Here is a 21670-nt window from a genome sequence, read left to right on the forward strand (position 1 = left end):
AACATAAAATACTTCTCAGACCTTGTAAGTGGTGCTCAGAGCTGATAAAAATCAGTGTGCAACTGAAAACATTCTTCCTCAAAGCTCTTAAAGGAGAAAGAATCAGTTAAGTATCTTTTTCCTCTCTCCTCCAGCCCAAGACCAAAACTCTAGATCAACAGAACTGCTTACAGACACGACAGCAATGATTAAGGACCCACTAGAAGCCTCCTAATGGTTACGGTGAGATCAGTCAACCCCCGCCACACACACAATGCACACACTCCCCTCCCTGTGATAGTTCTACAAACCAGCATGATCATAATCATCATACCTCTTTTTCCTTTGTTTTTAATGCAACCGTTAGCCCTTGAATGGTTTTATCCCTTTTCAAACCATTCTTCTTTTCAACAGCAAGCTCATTTTCTCTCTCTTGTAGCTCTTCTTGAAGTGACTAAATTAGATTACATGAAAGTTGCATTAACTTCCCACTAAGAGATGCTGTAACTGCACATTAATAAGTACATTCTCCCAGAGTTCTTGTACCTTATTACTCAGATTACTAACATAAGATATAGTCCCAAAATGCGAGTCATCAATTTATAGGTGTGCATGGAATATAGAAGCCTAATCTCGTGGGCTGGCCATGAGTATCAGTTTCAATATTTGATGAGCATGTCTATGAGCTTTATTCAAAATTGTTTCAAAAACAAGGTGAGCCTTCCTGTCATCTGACATAAAAGAGAATTTACCAGAGGTTTTGCTTCTGTTTGAGTCAAGGCCTCTGCATGTATGAATGCGTAACAGAAGAGACCCCAACATGCACTTTAAGTGGTCAAGGAAACAGAAATAAGATTAGAACTTACCTGAATCTTTTTTTCAAAGGAATTTCTTTCATTTTTAAGCTCCATTCTAATAGCCTATAAGAACAAAATAGTTGTTACATTCAGGTAATTTCATGCTAAAAACAAATGTAACTTATGAAGCATTAAAATGAAGCAAAAGGAGCTTAAAAACCTTGGGGGCCACGGGGGAGCAGATGACACAACTTAGTATACACCTCGTAACTACTACATTCAACATTTTGGCAGGAATATATTGAATCAGTACCTTCCTGGAAGTCTAGAAATCTACCTGGGCACAGTCTGAGCCTGTCCAAATAAAGAAGAGCAAAAAAAACAACCCACAAACAACACAATATGTTCTTCCACGAGACCGAACTACTGCACTTGCAGAGTTAATAAAAATGCATTTTTATGTGACATTTATCTATGTCAGCAAGATGCTTTTATTTAGAGAGATTTTCATTAGCGCTTTTGCTTGGGGAGGTTACAGAACATTTTTTTTAAAAAAGTAATCATATATAAAAACAGAGTTGTGCAAAGGTATCCATCAGAATTTTTTCTCCAATACTGCATCCCAAAATGACAACAGTCTGTCCACCTCCTATTAAATGGTTAAAGATGACCCTGTCCCTGTTTTCACCTTGACACACAAATATTTTTGTGAAACCAGGGTAGTTTTTCCTGACACATACTGATTTAATTGCAAGGAAACCCAGACCTGAAAACTTTAATTCTACCAATCAGTCCAGTCATAGAAGGTTCTCTTGTCTATTCTTAATATAAACAAAAAAAAGTATTTAGGTACTGATCAATATTAAGTTCCAAAACAAAAAAGGAAGAAAATTGCTCAGCCTTCATGATGATTTTCTTAATTCTGCCAGCTTTAAATTTATTGGTTGAATAATCAATAGGACAACAAAAGAGACAAGAAGCCCGAAGATCTGCTTCTACTTTTCAGGATATCTATCTTCCTGTTTTAAGAGTCAAGTGAAATAAAAGACTGACTCTTAGTACCTTTGGTAGGCTAAAGGCTAGACTTTCACTTTATTTCATGAGATTTTTTACGCTTACCTCCCTTATCACAGCTTTTTCATAACAGTAGAGATACTTCCAAAAAATAAACTCTCAACTCACATTCTTAAACTCTATAGAAGTTATGTCATCTAGTGAGGGATCTATTAACATCTAGTAGGTTTTTTTATATATACTTCTGTAAAGCAATTGCACAGTATCTATAATAAAATACAGGCATAAAGTCAATGGGAAACATAACCCCTCATTGAATGAACGGTAAGCATGGATAATAAGGATGAATATTGACTGCCAAACCACAATAGAACCAATGAATGTTAAGGGAATGCAGGAGGGAATAACTGTGGAGAAGAGCATTTTTTTTAAAATGGGCTTAAGTCACTCATACTGTCACGCACAAAACCTTTAAAATCCTGGACCACATGAGATTTATAACATATAAAACTCTTCAGTCAGTTGCCTCACCTCTATCTCACTATCTTTTTCATGCCTCAAAGCAATGGTAAGTTCTCTGATTTTTTCTGCTGATAAGTTCCCATCATAAGATCCACTCTGAGACTTTTCCTCTTCAAGGTGTTGAATTATAGCTTCTTTACTTTTCAATGACAGATTCAGTTGCTCTATAAGTCTAAAATTATAAGATTTTTAATATTAATCTTGCATCATCTACCACCAATTCTCCAGTCATTGCAGTAAATCTTGCAGACAGCTTTCCTAGGTGAAGACTCCAGACAATACTTGTAAAACACAGGGGAGTACTTTCAGAATCCCTTCTCCCTCCAGGGAAACCAGAAAAGGTGCCGTAACGTTAAAGCAAACAACAAACAGGGTTGAGCTATCTGCAAAGTGCTCATTTTTATTTTCCTCCAGTATCATTTCAAATGTCAACACTTAAGCTTGACTATTTTAGTTACATTGTCCTCTATAGCACACACAAAGAGCTTATCACTCTATTCTACTTCTTAACACATACAACACCGTATCCTTACGTGCCAGAACTCAAGTATTTAATTTCATTTATATTTGTACCTAAGCTGGTTCTTGTTTCACAGCAGAAAAAAAAGAAGTTAGGTCAGTGCTACCTACTTTGGTCAATACACATCTTGACACTTCCAGTATTCCAAGTGATAAAAACTGCAGTGCTTGAGTTTTCTGACAGACATAAGGGTTATAGGTGAAAACTTTCTGGCATAAGATGCTAGCTGCAATTCTCTACAAATTTTTGTAGCCTAGAGGGTGAAAGCAGCTTTTCAACACGCTATGAATTCCAGATGTGCTACTCCCAAACAAGTTTAAAGCATTGCACATTAATATTTGAATCACTTCAACAAGTGAAATATTCCCTTCTGCCATTAGCACTATTCTTACACCGATCTACCAACATGTAATTATAGGAGATCCTGCAAACACTGGATCACAAGGGGCAGGGGGAAGAAAACACAGGGGGAAAAAGAGAAAAAAAAAAAAAAAAGACAATCCTCATCACACTCCACACAGCCGTCACTTTAGCGATCCAATCCTGACAATTTGTTTCCACACAAGCTATAGAGCTGGCAACTCAATTACCTCTGAAAGGGACTGGTTTTATAACTCCTTCCCACCTCAAGTCACTCAGAGGGCAACCGTGTTCATGCAGCTGACTAACAGACCGAAAGAGGAAGACAAGAAAGGGGAAGTAGGGAGGTAACTTGAGAGTCAGGTCATAATTACTGTGGTGGCACATAGGTTTTGGTACTGCACCTTATTAGAACAGTTTCATAATTTTATGTCACTGTGGATTTCAAAACTGCAGTTTTCAATCTGTATGCTTTTACAAAAACAGCCTGGAAAACACTGCAAACCTTGCTTGGGTCCTAGATCAATAAAAAAAACAACCTATGAAATAAAAGCCTCAGCCCCACATACTTTCTGTTACTGAGGAAGACAAATTACGCAGTTACTCACAGAGTAGTTACCTGCAGAGTTCAGTCACAAACAGACAGGAAAGGATACTCCAAAGTATAAGGAATCATAATGATCTTTTGATCTCCACTCCAGGCTCACATTCCCAAACTAACTAAGCTTTACTGGGAGGCTTGTCAGTACCTTACCCTACATATCTTAAAAAAAAAAAACCCCACAAACAAAAAACTCCAAAGTTTACCCATTTTCCCCACCTAAAGTTATTGAACACTGGCACAACCTTCCAACTGTCAAACAAAGCAAAGCCAGTGCTTTGCAAAGCACAATCAAACCCGCAAAGCTTGAACACAGTTTCTCTTCCTATCAGATGTACCAACCCCAGCAGATACATGACGGGGACTGAAGAGTACATAAACACCGTAGAAGCGGTGAGCAAACACAAACGGTAGAGTCAAGGTCTGTTCAGGAATGGTTCCAAGAAAGCAGCAAGCAGGAGGTATGTCAGTGAAGTTACAAAGATGCTTTAAAGCAGGACATGCTCATGCCTCATGCGCACTGATTATCTGCTGTGTTCATTTAATGCGGAATAGGAAAGATGGCCAGTAACACCCACTCATGTATCTGAGGGTAGGATCAAACTATTAAAACCTATAACCATGTCAACTCTTCACACTTTAAACAATAAAGAATTCCACTGGTTAGAAACATCATCAGCAAGAGCTCTGACCTGTCCTTCTCAGCTCCTGTAATCGTATCCAGATCCTTTGCAGGGGCATTCATAATTGAAGCAAGTTTCTGCTCAGCAGCTATTCTCAGAGCTTTCTCCTTCTCTGTCATTGCAATGGCTTTTTCCACATCATCTTGGGCAGCTTTAAGATTCTGTAATTAAAACACACAATCCTGATGCCTATAAGAACAAAATGCTAACAGAATTTTTTCACATATTGAAGTTTCTTCCACCAAACACATGTTGGTACGTTTAATTTAGCAACTTTTACCAAGTATTTCAAGAGCTTTGCAAACACTTCTGAACTCTTGTGTGTCTGCATTTGCAAGATTAATCCATTTTCTGTGGTACATAAAGGGAAGTTTGTTTCAAAGAAATAAAACAAATACCCTAACTTATAGCAGAACTGGAAACAAAAGAGCCCCTATGCTATGGCTTTAGATTTAGCTATTATAATTTGGCTTTGTCCCACTGTCCTCCCACTATCATAATAAATAGCTACGCTTAAATTAAAGAGGTTAAAGTAGGGCTTTTTTATTCCATCAGAAATTAAATTAATATTCATGGATTCCCTGTAGCTAATTGGAACTCTTCCCAACATCATTTATAATATTTTACAAGAATTGATAAAGCATGAACCAGACACTTTTCTCTTGCACAGCAATGGAAACAGAGGTAACACCCAGAGGTTGCAGTCAACTTCCTCTAGTGACCCAACTCATGGAGATGGGGAACACCAGAAAAACCATACTTGTCATACACTATGTAAAATCTGTTTCAGATCTTCATTTTTATATTGTAAGCTTCCCTGCTGTGCTCACTGTATTTTCCTTTCTACAAAAAGCCTCCTTGTAGCCCAAAAAGTAATTCCCTTCTCTCCTTAAAATCTACACAAACATGGGGAGGGTGAAGAAAAAGTACTTCACCACTCACCCTTTTTTCGGTAAAGTTGTTCTGTTAGCATTCATCTTTCAATCAAAAACGCTGAGGGAAATATAGCCTTACCTGGACCTATATAATTAATGGTGCTACATAAATAAGTGACTAATGCTACTCTGCAGTGTTCACATTCATAAGCGTAATAAAACTAATGACAGAGGCCAACTCTATCTTCAGGCTACAGAAACTACTATACCACCATGAGATTAGAGTATTTGCCTTTCTACCTGACAGATCTGGGAAACACCAGGCTTACTGGCTGTTTTGGTACAAAGTAATTTAGGAACTTCTCTACCTATCCAATAAAACAAAGAATGCTTTGAGAAATCCCACTTCCACTAAACTGAAAAAAAGGTCATGGAGGTTCCCCCTTCTTCCCCCCTGAAGGAGCTCACTGTTTTATGAACACTGCTAAATCTTCCTGATAGAATTTTCTATCGCCAGGAGATTGCTACCAATATCTTCCGTGACCAATTCATTCTTTAGAGATGGAAAAGCAAATATTGGAATGTACCCACTTGTGCTAGTTCTATTTACTTACAGAAAGAGCACTAGATGTCTATCCCCCTCAAACAAAATCCCACAGCTACAGATAAGTGTATACAGGCAATGATGCAAAACAATCACGAGCTTATGTATTTCTAGAACTTGACAAAAACATTTCCAGCACAGACCACTCAATATCAAATTTGTTCTTTGCAAGAAACTGAACTTCTCCTTGCTTCTGAGGAAGCATGTTATTCATACAGAGATTTTTATTATTTTTGCCTTTACACTACAGAATGAGGAAAATGCGAAGCAATTCCCCTGAAAAGATATCAGCAACGGCTCAACAATAAATACAGGAATGAACTGTTTCCACCACGGACAGCAAGGAATTAAAAAAGATGTTAAGAATAACAGGAATGGGAGAATGCTGTGCAAAAAGGTGATACAGTGACAGCAGAAGCCAGTAACATTTGGTAGATAAAGGTCAATCTAACAAGAGAGTGTAAGACACACAAGGACAACGCAACAAAAAGACAGTACTGATTTCTAACTATTGCTTCAGATTTGGCCACTCACCTCCTCCAGAGAGTTTATTCTGCTAGTCAGGATTTCTTCCATTTCTTGCATCTTCTTTTGTGCCTCTTCTTTCACGTGCTGTATTTCGGCATTACCACCCTGGGCCAAGCTTTCCACTGCCTTACTGAAAGACCATAACACAGACAGAAATCCCATTGCATATCAGAGTGGAAAACATTTAAAGTGAAAGTTGCACAGGCATCTTCCACTTTATCTGTACCTGCTTGTCACTTTAAGGTTAAATACAAACATCTACACACTCTATAGCAATTTTTACAGTCTGAGAGTTCCACACACAAGCCTTGTCACAGTGCACACAAGCACTTTGCATGTATGATGAAAAAGTGTAGTATTTCCTTCATATTTTTAAAGCTTCCAAATACAGCATCAAGCCTTTGGTAGAGCTGTATTTTCTACAAAAAGCAGCACTGGATTAAACTGAAGATACGGAGCTGCTGAGGCTTCTCCAATTGCTTTTTCAGTAATTGTTAATACCTTGTAAGAAAAGAACAGCCAGCGTTTCCTTACTGAACAAAGGATGACTTGTTTATGATTTCCCCCTAAATTTTGCTTCCCACTATGAACTTGTGCAAGGTTCCATTCAAAGCCCAGCAACAGCTTTGACAGCTATCTAGAGAGACCAAACAAAAATTAATCTGGTCCTCAGGATCTACTTGAAACTAGGCCTCTCTCAACTACTGTAAAAAGGCCAACTGGTAACAATCCAATGCCACGTGAGGTAGGCAACACAAAGAAAACTCCACTGAAACTGAGGCCCAGGTAGCAGTGAGTAGCTGTCAGTCATTGCCAGCCGGGATTAGTTTGGAACCAGACATCTAGAAGGAAGCAATTTAACAGGCTATTGTCAGCCCTACAGTCATCCATTCCCTCCCCGAAGTATATTCCACCTTCCCACACCGTTAAGACAAAGCAGCACTATGTCATTTTTAAATAAGTAATATTTATTGAGACAAGAGGTTCTAACAGGAAAGCAGGAATTTTAAGTGTATTCATTTTTATGTCATTAGAAATCACAAGATTCATTCTAGATTAGTTCTGAACTGCTCTCTCAGCCTTACTGAGAAGAGTTTTGTGTAATGTCTTCTCAATCTAGTGCGGTAATAAAAAAAAGTCCACCTCTTCACCTGTTGAGACAATTAAGCTCTTAGCCTAATGTCTACAATAGGAACACTAAGCCATTCCCAACTAGGGAGCCATTTGCATCCCTGAAAAATACAATAGAATGAAGGATATCATCAAACTCGGACTGTCCTGTGTAACTACATTAACATCACTGTGCCTTTAAGAATTCACTCATGTAACTTCTGTAATGAATAAAGCAATTTCTAGGTAAGTGCCCTTAAAATACTACATTAGGATCCTCATATTCCTAGAACATCAGGAAGAAAAAAATAGAAGCAAGATCTTGGAAATTCTAAGTAACAGACATCAAGAAATATACTGGTACTTACGAGGCTTTGATGAGTAGTTTCTCTCTCTCCTGCAGATCGCGCTTCAGACTTTCTATCTCCACTTTCAGCTCAATGTTCTAGGACAAAAGAATGAAAGTGTCTGGAAAGAAGTCAGAGGTCACCCTACCCAAAAGTTGTTGGCAATCTGTAGATTATTTTTTTCGACCAGCAAATATAAAGTATCATTGGGCTAAGAATAGCATAGAGACATTTTAAAGGACATATTTTGCAAGGTTCAAGACCTCAGAAATCTCAAAAAGCATTTAAGACCATTGTAGTCAAGCAGTACAAATTCCCTACACACACACTTAACTCCTACAATAGGGAGTAGTACAGATCAACTTGGGAGTTTCTAGGGCTTCCATGCACAGTTTTTCTTCGAGCCATGAGATATTTTCTCCTCATTTTCTTTTAAAAACCTGATTGTATCAGCTATTGAGGTTTTTAATCATCTCAACATTATTTTGTTATCACCGAAGAAAACTACTCATGAGATAAGCGCACATTGTACAGACAACTACTTGGCCTGCAAGCTGACATACCATTTTAATACATCAGCAATGACAAGACAGACACCAGTGTAGACAACCAATCAGCTCATATGCATTCTTTCAATTTAGAGCCATAAAACTAGAAGCTAAAATAGGTAACCTTCCCACAAAACAAACTCTTCAAAAAGATCTAAAATTCCATTAGATTATTCTAAATGCATACAATTTTGTATATTTCTTCAGTGGGACCATCAAACTTCTGCTGCATTCGCTCCTCCAGAAAGTAGATACGAAGCTTCAGGTTGAAGTTCTCTTTTTTCAGATCAGTGATTTGCTGTGAAATAAGACAGAGAAATTATGTCGTGTTTCAAACCAATTTAAACAAAGAGTGAAAACAACTACCATTTGGTTTTGCTCTCCACAGTGCAAGATCAGAATTCAACCCACTGGAGATGGCTAAACATGTAAGTATATATATACACATATATATTAAAATTGTGAAGCTGTCAATAACAGCTTATGACACACAAGTCAAAATGAAACACCCTTCCAAGAGAGTGTCACCCAGGGAGATACAATGCTCAAAGCCTTTCAAGAGGTTTTTATCTTCTCCAGCTTCAGCACACATCACAGAACATGTTTATGGCTGGGATGGTGGGACACAACTTCCCCCTCCCGCACAAGAAGAAGTTCTACTCTAGCCTATCTCTTCTGAATGTTTGGGGGTGGGGGTTTTTTTTTGGAGGTTTTGTTTTTTGTTTTGTTTTGTAAGGTATATAAGCACACTGGCACACACGTAAACTCTGTGTGTTTGTGTAAGATCTTATCATTTAGCACATGTTTATCTTTAGCCCTGCAAAACTCAGACATTAGCACTTAAGCAAATAATAATTACAAAATAATATTGTTTAAAATTATCTAATACATGCTGTTGTGCAGGCAGTGCTCTACAGAATATTCCTGAAGTACTAAAACATTGTCTGACTTTACACAAAAAGAATCCAAGAGAGGTTTTTAAATCTAAAAATAATAAGTAGTTCTTTATTCTATAATATAGAACTTGAACAAAATATAAGATGTTATGTTGAAAACAGAAGTATTTTCTTGGTAAAAGCTTGGGACGGGGGCCTTATTCATGGTGAGAAAAGCCAAAAGTACACAAGGCGTGCGAGCCAAATGGAATATCAATAAAACCTTTATTCCATCCCATGTTTCATAGAGCAATTCTTTGGGAAAAAATTGCTTATCATTTTTAACCTTCCTAGTAGAAGCAGTAACATAGTTGATAGCTTCATTAAAGAAAGGAGTCTCCCTCTAAATTTCTTTTAAGAGACTAACCATAAAACATTCAGTCAAATAAGACTTGTGTCCCCTGCCAGATGCTTTCAGCAAAGGAAATCTAATATGCTACAGAGCTACTAATAAAATATTTATGTAGGCTTTTCCAGAACAGTATAGTACCACTCGTAAAATTATTAGCAATACAATCCTTAAAATATTTGGCTTGTGAAACCTAAGATTATTTTTTGTAACTGCACTCAGAACCTGCATCTGCAAACAATTCTTCAGTTTAATAATCTTTGCCCAGCAAGATGCCTAATCATTATTCACCCAAGTAAATATCACACAAGCAACTGAAAACACACTTGACAACACAAACTTTGTGGCCCATTCACACATCCTGAAGAAGCCTGTCTTTAGGAACAGTAGCAATACGTATATTTAACATATCTTTGTTTCCTGACAATTGCAATTGGATGATCACAAACAGTAGTGGATATAAACTTGAACTACGCAGTCACAGCTGCTGAAAGCGTGATACCTTGTGATACTCATGAGGTGTCTTGGATAACTGGAAAAATTATTTCAGAACATTCAGAGAGATGTAAGCATGAAAACAATGCAACTTTGTACTTCAAGTCACAGAACCCAATGCAGAACATTCATGGAAACCATAATCCTTATTTGGAATAAGCAAAGAAATTAAAGATTTCTTAAATGAAGCAAGGCTGCAGAACTGGCCTAGATCCTGCATGTCTTGCTGGCAAGTTCAGCACTGTGTTCAAGTAGTGAGAACAGACCTTATAGCATTTGGTTTGTTGTTTTGGAGTTGGTTGTTGGGGTTTTTTTAAGCGGTCAATAGATAATTCCTAATAGTCAGTCTCTGTTCATTCAGAAAAAGTCCAAGTGCCAAAGACTCTGATATTCAGTATGTTTCCGAGTTGAAAGGGAAAAACAATTTCCAAAGAACTCAGTATACCTTAATTCTACTCACACGTACTTCAGTGGCAATAGAATTAAACCAAAGAGCTTAAGGGTACTATTTTCAAAAGGCAAACAAAATAGACTATACAATCATAAACCAAGAAGTGAAACAAATGTCTCTGACATTCAGTTTCTCGGAGGAAAGTTAATTCAGGCAGACTACAATTAAAAAGTTATAGCTTAATAAAAGACAACATGTAAAATGTGGACAAGTTCACATTGGAAATGGATTTTAATGGCAATCCTCTCATTTTATGCATTTAAAGACTCGGTCTTAATTCCTTTATGCGTTTTGATTTCTGTATTTAAAAAAGGAATGAAAGAAGAGAAATTGCAGACACCTCTTGAAAAACCAGGACACTGCAATACACTCTATACACCACAGACAGCATGGTAGCAAATACCACTTGCCTACCTCGGTTTAGCTCCTTTCCAAGTCTGCATAGAGCCACTTCTATGCAAAATTGCATCTGTCAGCAGAGGCTGTGGTTTCACAGCACACCACAGTTTTTGCCAGCAGAGGCCATTTTACAAGACAGCAAAACTTTAACTAAATGGGTTAGGGGAGACAGGAAAATACCCACAAGTATTATTACTTAGTTCCCTAACTCAATACCAATCATCCTTTCTATTCATGAACATCTAATAAACCATAACAAGGTCCTCAGTTAAAGATGCCTTTTCACTTTGCCCATGTAATCATGTTCTCTATCACAAGGTGGTTCCTACCCATGTTGCAAGAAAGTAGGACACATCATAAATACTAAACAAATAAATAACCTGCATTTCTAACGTTGTCTATCTCAGTATCTTCTCCAGGTCTAAACATGAAAGGAGCCTTTCTACATGGATCCATCCTTTAGCCCATTGAAGGGTCATTACATCAATCCTGTTACTCTCTGAGCTGCAAGACAAGGAGCCACTCTTTTTCCTTACTGCCTTCCCATATCCTGTAGAAATAACATCGCTCAAAGATCAGCAAATTCATGCAGTAATATATACATACACAAACCATCTCCAAGCAGGAGATATCCTTTACCTGCTAATTCAGATTTGGTTTAAAGTGAGCTAAGAACAGCCTTACAATGTCTGTCCAGAAACGCATCTAAAGGCAGCTACTACTGGACGCTTGGTAAATAGTAGAACAACAAAGAAGGTAAATGCTTCCTTTATCAAGTTTAGCCTTCCGCTACCAGCAATCTTAAAGACTCAAAACCAGAAGTTAGAGAAATATCTCTGTGTTTAAGTGTGTTCCTCCTTTACTTGAATGGATTTTTGAGCTTCGTTATACTGTTAGCATCCATAAAAGCCCAGGAGAAGTTTTACAGCTCTGTTTAACCTAAGGAGTCTGTACATACCAGGGAGACAGAGGTCTGTGGAGACCCCTTCTCCTCTACATCACACAGAACAAACAAGAACAGATTTCTCCTCCCTTCTAAAACTTCTTTCCCTGTGAAAATGAACACTGCCTATAATAAACCACTTGCAGAATGTATATTCTAGACTGAGGTCTTTGGTACATATCACGGTAAAAGACTTTAACCACCTACTAATGCCAAGGCAGTGCGTTTCTACCCCAGCCAATACACAAAAACAAAAGAGAAAGTGAAATAGTTACAGACTGTAAAAAAACATCCTTCACCAAGGCTTTCCAAAACAAGCTTTAAATTCCGAGCAAAGAGCATAGCTTTCTCCTCAGAGGGACATAAAGCCACAAGAAACTGAAAGAGTTCAGAAGAAACACTCATTTCAAACATAAAAATGGTATAACAGGTAACAGCAGTTGCAGAAGCACACTAAAAACCACACAAACATGAATGCATCCTGAAGGGAACAAACCACAGCCTTGATCTGTAGCAGTCACCTCCGAGATGCTTCTTCACACAATCGTAAGAATAAGTTAAACAATTTAAAACTTTCTACAGGGAAGTTGTCCTGCAACACAGCTGAACTCCAACCAAATCATCATTCAGCAGTAAAAAACAATTGTCTTATTCAATTAAAATAACCCAGACAATGAATACATTAAAAAAAAGTAATGTTTTCCTTTATATTCTACTAAGTGCCAAAACCAGCTTTATCTACAGAATTGTCACAATGATACTAGACCTTTACAACAAAAGTATTCCAACACGCTCCTACGTAATTATAAAGGTAAAAGGTATTATACAGCAGTCAATGAATTAGAAAGTCAAATCCTGCACTAGTCTCAACAAAAATAAACGTGATGCTTCCTTGAAATAAATCAATTGCAGACATGCAACCCAAGTTGTTATGTTTCTGGTGATTACGTGAACCCTTGAGGAGAGGGTGCCAATTTTTGTTTCGCAACTTCAGAGCAGCAGTTGGCTAGCCTCAACAACAAAGTTTTGCCTCAATTTTTGAACACAATACTTAAGAAATGGAGGTTCAAAGCACAGAAAGCCAGCTGGTCACATCTCCAACAGATCTTTGTTGACTGACACAACCAAAGAAACTGACCGGGAGAGTCAACACTTCAGCCAGCATGTTAGAAATAACTTGGCCACAAATCTGTCACCAAGTCTTATATTAAAAGTCTGCTTACATTTTCATAGTCCTTCATGGTCCGAGCTCTAGTCGGTGAGACTGTATCTTCTGTCACATCTGGTAACACTAGACATTTAAGAAGACAGAACAAATTCAGACAGCAGAATCCCTAAGACAGGCTTCTATTTGGCAACAGCAAAGGCCTTCACTAATCTAAACATAATAAAGTACATCACCTTTTGGTAAGTGAGGGTGTCATTTTTTTGCCCCTTGTTTACATTACATGTTAACACTACCAAGTAGTTAGCATCTAGACCTCTTTCTGATCACAATAAGTTGTCTATCACTTAAGCTCCCAAATTTCAACATCATGCATTTAAACCAAGATGTACACTGAAATTAAGACATGCAAGGTATGCTTCCACTAAGTCCTCAGAGCAACTGCAAGGGACTCCCATGTTAGAATTAAGTCCTACTAAGCTACTGGAAAGCAGTTCAAATCTTTCAGTATCTTACTGGTCACAGGTCAGGCCTCCAATTTAGATTCATGGAAGCCATGGACAGAAGAACCGGCTAGTTTCTAGGTTCCTAGAATGTAATCCCTGCTGAATGTACACGTACTTAAACTTGTCTGCACACACATTCTCTAACACCCACATTTGAACAGGTCTGCAGAACTTCTTTCCATTCAAATTTGTGAGAGTAAACTTTTAATCAGAATAATGAGATTATATTTAAGATGATGTGCTACATGTTTTATACAAAAAAGATGCAGCTGAGGACTCAGACTGACCCTCATAGTAACTAAAAGAAAATATTTCATTTAAAGTACTTCCAAAATTGTCATGTAGAGCAGTCTTGAAAATAACGCAAAGAATATCAGCCAGTGGTTTTTAAATCTTGACATTCTAATCAATTTCACAACAGGAGAGTTTTCCTACAGCACATGCAGAATACAGTAACATTATTTCACAGCTTTGGTGTGTTTCTTGTATTTGCCCCCTTTCATGAGCAAGTAGATCTTCCTGGTAAACCATCTAATTTGTCTATGTCTCAATTACATACTTCATCTATACAATGAAGTCAGCCAAGTTATGTGGCTGGATACATGCACACATAAAGAGAAACCAAAAACATACACCTCAAATTTACATAGGTGGGTTTCAAAATAATACCATTTAGCTATCTTACTTTAAAATAAGTGTTTCAAGCAAGTCTCCCACACCTGAAGATGAACATCATTACATGTAATGAACCAGGAACACGGTTACATGGTCATCGTGGCCATCATTCAAAAACGTACTGAATTACAGCCTCTGTTCAACAGGAACTAGACAGAAGGCTTCTTAATGCACAGCTAAATAAAAGCTAAAATACTTGTCTAGATTGGGTCTTCGGGCAGGATGTAACTGCACAGCCGTACTGGGAAACATAATGATACACTGCATGCAACTTCCCTAAAACTACGCAGAACATGAAACAGTAATATCGCCTTGCTGGATATTCTAAGTATTTTAAGTACACGCTCCACAAAACCGCTGATCACCTTATGTAAGGCTCAGAGCCATAATGACCACAGCCAACAGAGCGGACAGTAGTAACCGCAGCAGTTGCTGGCAGTTTTACAGTCTTAAAAAGACGCAACTTACAAAAAGCTGCATCGCTTAAAGCTATTTTCTGCCTGTTCTCCTCAGGCACGAGGTTCTTCCCCTCAGGTTCCCAGACCCGCAGGGAGCACAGAGCCAGGCGCCTCCCTGCGCCTCACGGGGGGCTCCCTCCCGCCATCCGGCCTTACCTTCGCCGCCGGCCGGGCCGGGCTGGGGGTCCCCACGGGAGACGTCTGGCAGCTGGGAGATGCTGAGGAAGGAGGAGGACACCGCTGAGAAGCCGAAAGCCCAGGGGGTGCCATCCCCCCGAACGGGGCCGGCAGGCCCGGCCCCGCCACAAGCACTGGAGGGGAGGGGGGGGGCGGCGGGCCCGGCGCCCCAGCCCAGCGCCTCAGCCTTCGCTCCAGGGCCCCGCCCGCCTACCTGCCCTCAAACGCCACCGGCAGCGTCGGGTCTTCCCCCGGCAGCGAGTCCATGGCGGCGCCGGCCCGCGCGTCCCGCCGGCGATCGGAGCCCCGGCTCCTTTGTGCGCGGCTTTGGCGGCTTCGCTGGAATTCAAACGGCCGCAATCGCTTCCGCCATCTTTGCGTCGACGGAGGTGAAGCCGCTGAAACCAAAAAGGAGGAACGTACGAGTCGGGCACAATAGAAACTGAAGGGAAGCCGCCATGTTTGCTGCGGGCGGCGACTGACGTTGGGCAGGCAGGCGCCATGTTGGCTGAGGGCAGAGCGGGGCGGGGGAGGTGGCGACTGCCAGCTGGGCAAAGGGAGAGAAAGCCGTCGGGCGCCATCTTGAGTGAGGGAAGCCACGGAGACGTCCGCCAGCCGCCATCTTTTGCAAAGCAGGACTGGCGACGATGTTAAGCCGCCGTTTTTACTGAGGGAACAGTGGAGGGTTCCCGGGCGCAGCTGCCATCTTTGCTGAGGGCGAGGGGCCTGAAGGGCCCGGCCGAGGGGAGAGAAGGGCTGGGAGTGTGGCCGGGCAGTGGCGGGGGGTCTCCCGTCTCATCTCGGCTGCCTTCGGGCCCTGCTCTGAGAAACTCGCCGTTGGAAGAGGCGTTTGCTGGGCAGTGCCGAGATCCTGGGCTCCTGCCAGGCCTGGCAGAGCCGCTGGCTGATTGTTTCCATGTTCTCCACGGCGCCAAAGCGCCATCAGGCTTGGAGAGAGAAATAATTACACTTTAGTTTCAAATTCTAGTCACTATTCTTTGTAACTGGCAGGGGTGAAAATCCGGGAAGGCAGCTGTGCCCACAATCCATCCTGCATTGAGGCAGGCTGGGTTTGAAACAATCAGGGTTGGTGGTTTTTTTTCACAAAGCAAAGATGTAAGCATTGCAGCTGTCCTGCTTTTTCAGGGAGAAAACACAAATACGTTGAACATTTCAGAACATGGACAGTTAGAAACGCTAAATTGAAGAAAATGCTGCCAGCGTTTCCCCTCCTTGGCGCCACCATCCCTGAGGGCCCAGGGGAGGGCCTGGCCTGGGGGGGGCAGGCGGAGATCCAGACCTCACCTGGCTTCCCTTCCACTTAGCCCTCGTTTTTAATTCATTACCGGAAACCTGTGTGTAGGATTGAACTACTTTCCTGCAACATTTACGACCCCAACCAGGGCATCGTGCTAGGACTGTCTCTCAGCGTTGCCTGTAACGTGAGGCAGCTCCGTTCCAGCGGGACACTGGCTCTCACCCGCAGGAACAACCATCTGTTCAAGCCTTAGGTTTGGTTTCCTCTTCAGTACCCAGTGTGTCAGGTTTCATGTACTCACTGTCCTCCGGGCTATCTCAAAGGGGATTCTTACCCAGCCAGGAAATAGGACATGGATAAGGGCTGACCATTGGCCGTGGTAATTTTGTGGGTTTATTATTCCAAATTGACACACTGCCCCGTTAGTTCCATTTTCTCCAGGTACCTGCTCCAGCTTTACTCTCTGTTTGAAACAGATGGAAGTTGTAAGCCTGTAAAATACCCTAGACTGGTGGCAGCAGCCATTGCAACCACAGGATGTGTATGGTCATGGTGGGCTTCCCCATCCCTGCTTGCGTCTTGCAATTTTCTGTGTGTAAGTGCACGGTGGAGCAGCTGTTGGCGTCCCAAACCGCCAGGAAATGCCAGGCACTACTTAGCCCAACTAAGCTCTTAATCTCATCTCCTGTCCAGTTGGACGTGCCTGATGCTTTGCACTTGGGGTCTGATGATCCTAAGAGATGTTCGGTCCCGTCAGCTCCCCCGTGTCCCTTGAGAGACATTTGTCACCTTACGTGACTGGGTCCCCTTTTGCAGCGGCCTCACCTTCTGCCAAGCCGAAGTTAAGTTTGCAAAATCAGGTCTGCCATCTGGCGCCAGGATCTGATCAGCCCGTCTGACATGTGGCTTTGCATGTTTACGGAGCAGATCTTCATCAAATGAATGAGTCCACTTACTGAAAGGATGACACCAATTTGCTCTTGTTTCAGGTTACAGTAAGGTATTACATATTTGATGCACGCCATTAAATCAGCATCCATCAGCCGCAAGCACAGCGCAGATCATTCTCTGCTTGTGTGCTACGGGCTGGTAAAGCACCTCTGTGTCCACAGAGCCATGGTGCACATCCCAACATACTGCCTTTCAAAAGGAAATCAGCGGGGCCCTCCTTATTAAGTTTATCACTTCATGAAACTGTTGCTTGATGGACAAAAGCATACAGATATATGCATGTATAGAGATATACACAGACATGATGGAAAATTTCCCGGGGTTATTGCACTGCCCGATGTTTGAAAATCTGCAGCAGCACCAAAAAGCTGCGAGGGGCAGAAAGGGCCAGGAAACGTATTGTTTAGAAGCAGTTAACAACTTGCCTTCCGATAATCTGCTTAATGTTGTTTAACCTTATCTTAATTAGTAGCACATTTGGGGAGATTATGCTCCCTCGTACCACTGGAACGACGCTTTGCTACTTTACAAGGCAGCCCGAGATCCTTACCCCCTCAGAGACAAAGTAAATGCTAAAGGGAGTCTAGGAAAGAAATACTGACGGTGAGTGTAATGGTGTGGATGAGTCGACCACAAACTCCCAAAGAGCAGGATGAAAGCTCCATGCGCTGTGGCTGAAGTGCGATGGTGGCACGAGGAGGACATGTCACCGTCAGCTGAGGATGGGTCCTCGTCGCCATTCTCTTCTCAAGTCCCTGCTCTGGGGACCTGGTTCAGCGTTGTTACGCCTCCTCCTCTTACAGTTCAGAGCAAAATTCCTCCTAAGCTAAGTCATACACAATCAAACTTCTGCTAATGCAGATCAGGTCTCGATAAACGCCCAGGAATTTCACCAGCGTGGTCCCTGCTTATATGGCTCTGGCTTAGCTAAGCATTTGAATGAACACTAAGTTTTGAGTGTTTGCTTAATTGATGCTGACTTACCTCTCCACATTCTTTGCTTAATAAAGGCCAAAGAGTTAGACGTAGCATTCAGCAGGTAAAACTACCTTTTAGCATTTGCATTTGCTTCTGTGCCAAAAAGAAAATCAACTTCCTAACGCTGCCAAGGGGGAAAGAAATGCAAGTTTTCCATAGGTCCTTTTGCAGACACTACCAGAGCGGCTCAAAACTATTGACGCCACAGCTGTGGATTCAGAGTATCTGATAACATAAATTTCCTTTGAAAGAGCCATTGTGGTGATGAAGAAAAACCTGATGGAATATCCTCTTCCAATTTCTAGCTTTGCCCTGTACGTTTCATTTTTAATGACCGCATACATCTCTGACAAAATGCGTCTGTGTGGATGTTACAGCCAATAACGGGGAAATAGGCATCGACTGTGGCTACCAAACGTGTTAATGAAAGTAGCTGAAAGCTGGAATGGTTAATAAACAGACACGAGAGATCATAGGGCTCATTTCTTAGACGGATTACCCGACACAGAATGTCAACTGTACTTATGAATATCTGATGTTAAAAAACATTTTTGTGCCACGGTTCTCATCTCGCATACAGGGTATAATGAAAGAGTAATTCTCTTGGAACAAATGTCATTATTGGGATGAGCTCAGATTCAAGCCTTTAGGTTTCAGTCCAGCTCTGGTTGCGATCAGTGGGAAGACTCCTGCTGAACTTTAATGAACAAAAAAACAAATGCGAAGATCCAAGTGGCATAGATACAAATTATATACATTTATTCTTATTCATTTTAAATAACATTCTTCTGTATAAATTCTGACATATATTCAAATCATACACTTTTTTTTTTTTTAGAAATGCATTTGTAAGCATAGCATATGCTTAGGAGACGCCTTATTTGGATGTGTAGTAAGACTGATGGGTTTCAGTTGGGAGCAAGTACAATTTTTAAGGCCCACATTTTTCTCATTTTAATCCATTCTTCTGACACATGAAGAGCGGAGTCCTGTGGGAGCTCATTTTAAAACTTCACTTTCAAGAGAAACATATTTTTAGGATTCAATCTTACATCCTTTATTTAAAGGAGACTGTGCAAACCTCCTGCCGCATTGACACTGCATGTCACATTGGAGCTGAAGATGCTGTACCGCAGCGGGTGACTGGCCCAGGACACCTGAGGGATGCTGGATACATCCACTCCTTTTCCACAAACGGCTTCCAGCGTGCTACGTTTGCTCAGTCTGCTCCAAGTGAATTACCATTCCCATGGATGACATCTCCTGACAGCTCCCCAGGGCTAGCGCTCCCTGCAGTTATTTCTAGCTACGGTGGTTCGTAAGATTTGAGAACATCTATCCACATTAACCACATCACTTTTTTGCATGTCTGTTGCACTCTGTGCTCACCAAATGCTCTCCTGTGTTGTGAGCCATCCAGGCTGCCCCATGCCTTTAACACACTATTGCTTCTTGCCCTTTATCCGCTCCATCATATCCCTCTTGCCTTCAGTTACGTGACTGTGAAACTAAACTCGCCCCATCCAGACCAGCTGGGTCCACAGGGCCCTCACGACCCTGAGGATCGTGCCTTCAGAGCTGGTTTCCCACCATCACCCAGCCCTTACCTGCTTTGTCGTACCTTCTCTATGCTCTACAGCTACCGTACCACGCCATCGGCTGCCTTTCTCCCTGACAGCCAAACAGCAGCATGCCCAGTTAGAAGGCTATGCGTGGTGGCCCTTCAGGAAAGCCACGTGTACCTGTATTGCCACATCAGCCCTAGAAGTCACCTAGATGCCTTCCCCACATCTTGCTCGCTTCTGAGTTGGGCCTCAATGCAGCCCTGCAAGCCCATTTCTGGTTTACCTGCCCATACCCCAACGTGGTGCAGGGCAAACCTCAACATCTGAGAGGCTTCATGACAAGTTATAACATGTAGCAGGTCAGTGGTCCTGGTGACCTTTTTATTTTAGCTCTGCACCCCCTGAAACTACAATGCCAACCCCAGCTGACTGGAGATAGAACTAGCTCAGCTTCTTTCTCACCTCCCGTGGTGCTCACGGGGTAGATGAGTGACTGATGGAGAGAGGAAGGAGGATCTAATCTCACATCACCAAAGTCAAACACAAAGCTGTTTAGTCTTTCTTTGCTGAGGCATCCATCTCCTTTTTATACATGTCGTTCCTCTGTGCCAAAGGCCTGGCTGGCTGGAGATGGCTGGTTTTTTTCCTACTGAGTCATTTTGCCATCTGACAAGCATTGTCCCAGTGCCACATCCCTGCTGTGCTCCAGTCCCTGCTAAAGAACATCTTGTGCTTTCTTCTGCTGTCCAAACCTGGGCAGCCAGGTCCCCCCTGCCAAGGCAAGCCTCCCATCGCCATCACATCCGCGGGGGCCCTCTGGATCCCTTCATCCAGATGCGCGACCCACAGACAACAGCTGTACCGCCCTCCCTCGCGTCTTCTCCTCCTCTTTTCAAACCCAGGGCTCAAACACAAAGCATTGAAGAGCAACTTGGAGGCCAGAAGCAGCCCAGATGCAGACACCTCCTGTGCCGTGGCAGGAGGGCTCAGCACCTGAACTCACCCTCTGGTTTTGCAGATGGTCATTATTTCTACAGTGAGAGAAAAAAAAATCAAAGCCTATTCCTGTTACAAAGTAGCCTTCAGTCATACCAGCATTGGAGGAAGAGGTGTTTTGTGGCAAAGAGGAAAAGATCTAAAATATTTTGGAAACGTTAAAGTGAACAATCTGTCCTTCGCTTTGCCTACTGGCATTAGCCCCAGAAGCTAACACTTCCTAAATTACCTTTCCCTGCCCTATGAAGTGACCAAGTGCAAGTATGTCGTTAAATCAGCACTGCTAAATAATGACAATTTTCAGGAAATTTTCTGTTTTGTCACCATTCTGCTCTTTAAAAGTTTGATGAGTAACTCGAGGATTAGCAATACCCAGATTTTTTCCTCCAGTCCTCCCCCGTTTTATAAGTAAAAGTAACATTTCTCTGAATGACATCAGCTGAATTTATTAACTATGGGGGGACAGCAGGCGACGAGAGCTTTTCCATCGGCTCAGGCCTGGATGCAGTATCACATTCTGCCCTTGCTCATCCTCGACTATTTTCCTTCTCACTTGCCATGCCTCATAGTTAAATCAGGCAGCAAGTTTTTGAGGCAGAAACGGCATCTTTGCGCATGTGTTTAAAGCACCTACCTCCCCCCAAAAAGTCTCCAATAATAAGAAAAGCCTCCATGCAGCACCAGAAAGCAAATAAATAATCACCACATTCTTCCTACCATTTCTCATCTTGAGAAATATTTCTTTTTGCCTGGCTCTGAGGATGCCTCAGTCAGCTCCTGCTGACCTTTAGCAGGTACTTCATTTATCCTCAGCATCAATCGCTTACAAAGCACCAACGGGGACAGCAACGCAGCTTCGGTTCCGAGGTCGGTCAGGAAGT

General features: G+C 41.7%; 1 protein-coding gene across 1 annotated transcript in view; it reads right to left on the bottom strand.

Moving 5' to 3' along the window:
- Window positions 1-15562, bottom strand: part of CDK5RAP2 (CDK5 regulatory subunit associated protein 2) — an 81755-nt gene extending 66193 nt beyond the window's left edge. The window contains 11 exon segments of the mRNA XM_074161215.1: window positions 314-433; window positions 846-899; window positions 2322-2484; window positions 4486-4637; window positions 6490-6613; window positions 7962-8038; window positions 8676-8786; window positions 13284-13351; window positions 15021-15082; window positions 15256-15491; window positions 15494-15562. Coding sequence (XP_074017316.1) covers window positions 314-433; window positions 846-899; window positions 2322-2484; window positions 4486-4637; window positions 6490-6613; window positions 7962-8038; window positions 8676-8786; window positions 13284-13351; window positions 15021-15082; window positions 15256-15491; window positions 15494-15544 — 1218 coding nt within the window. The 5' untranslated portion in view covers window positions 15545-15562.
- Window positions 15563-21670: the final 6108 nt, after the last annotated feature.

The sequence above is a fragment of the Numenius arquata genome, chromosome 19, assembly GCF_964106895.1.
Source record: "Numenius arquata chromosome 19, bNumArq3.hap1.1, whole genome shotgun sequence".
Lineage (NCBI taxonomy): Eukaryota > Metazoa > Chordata > Aves > Charadriiformes > Scolopacidae > Numenius > Numenius arquata.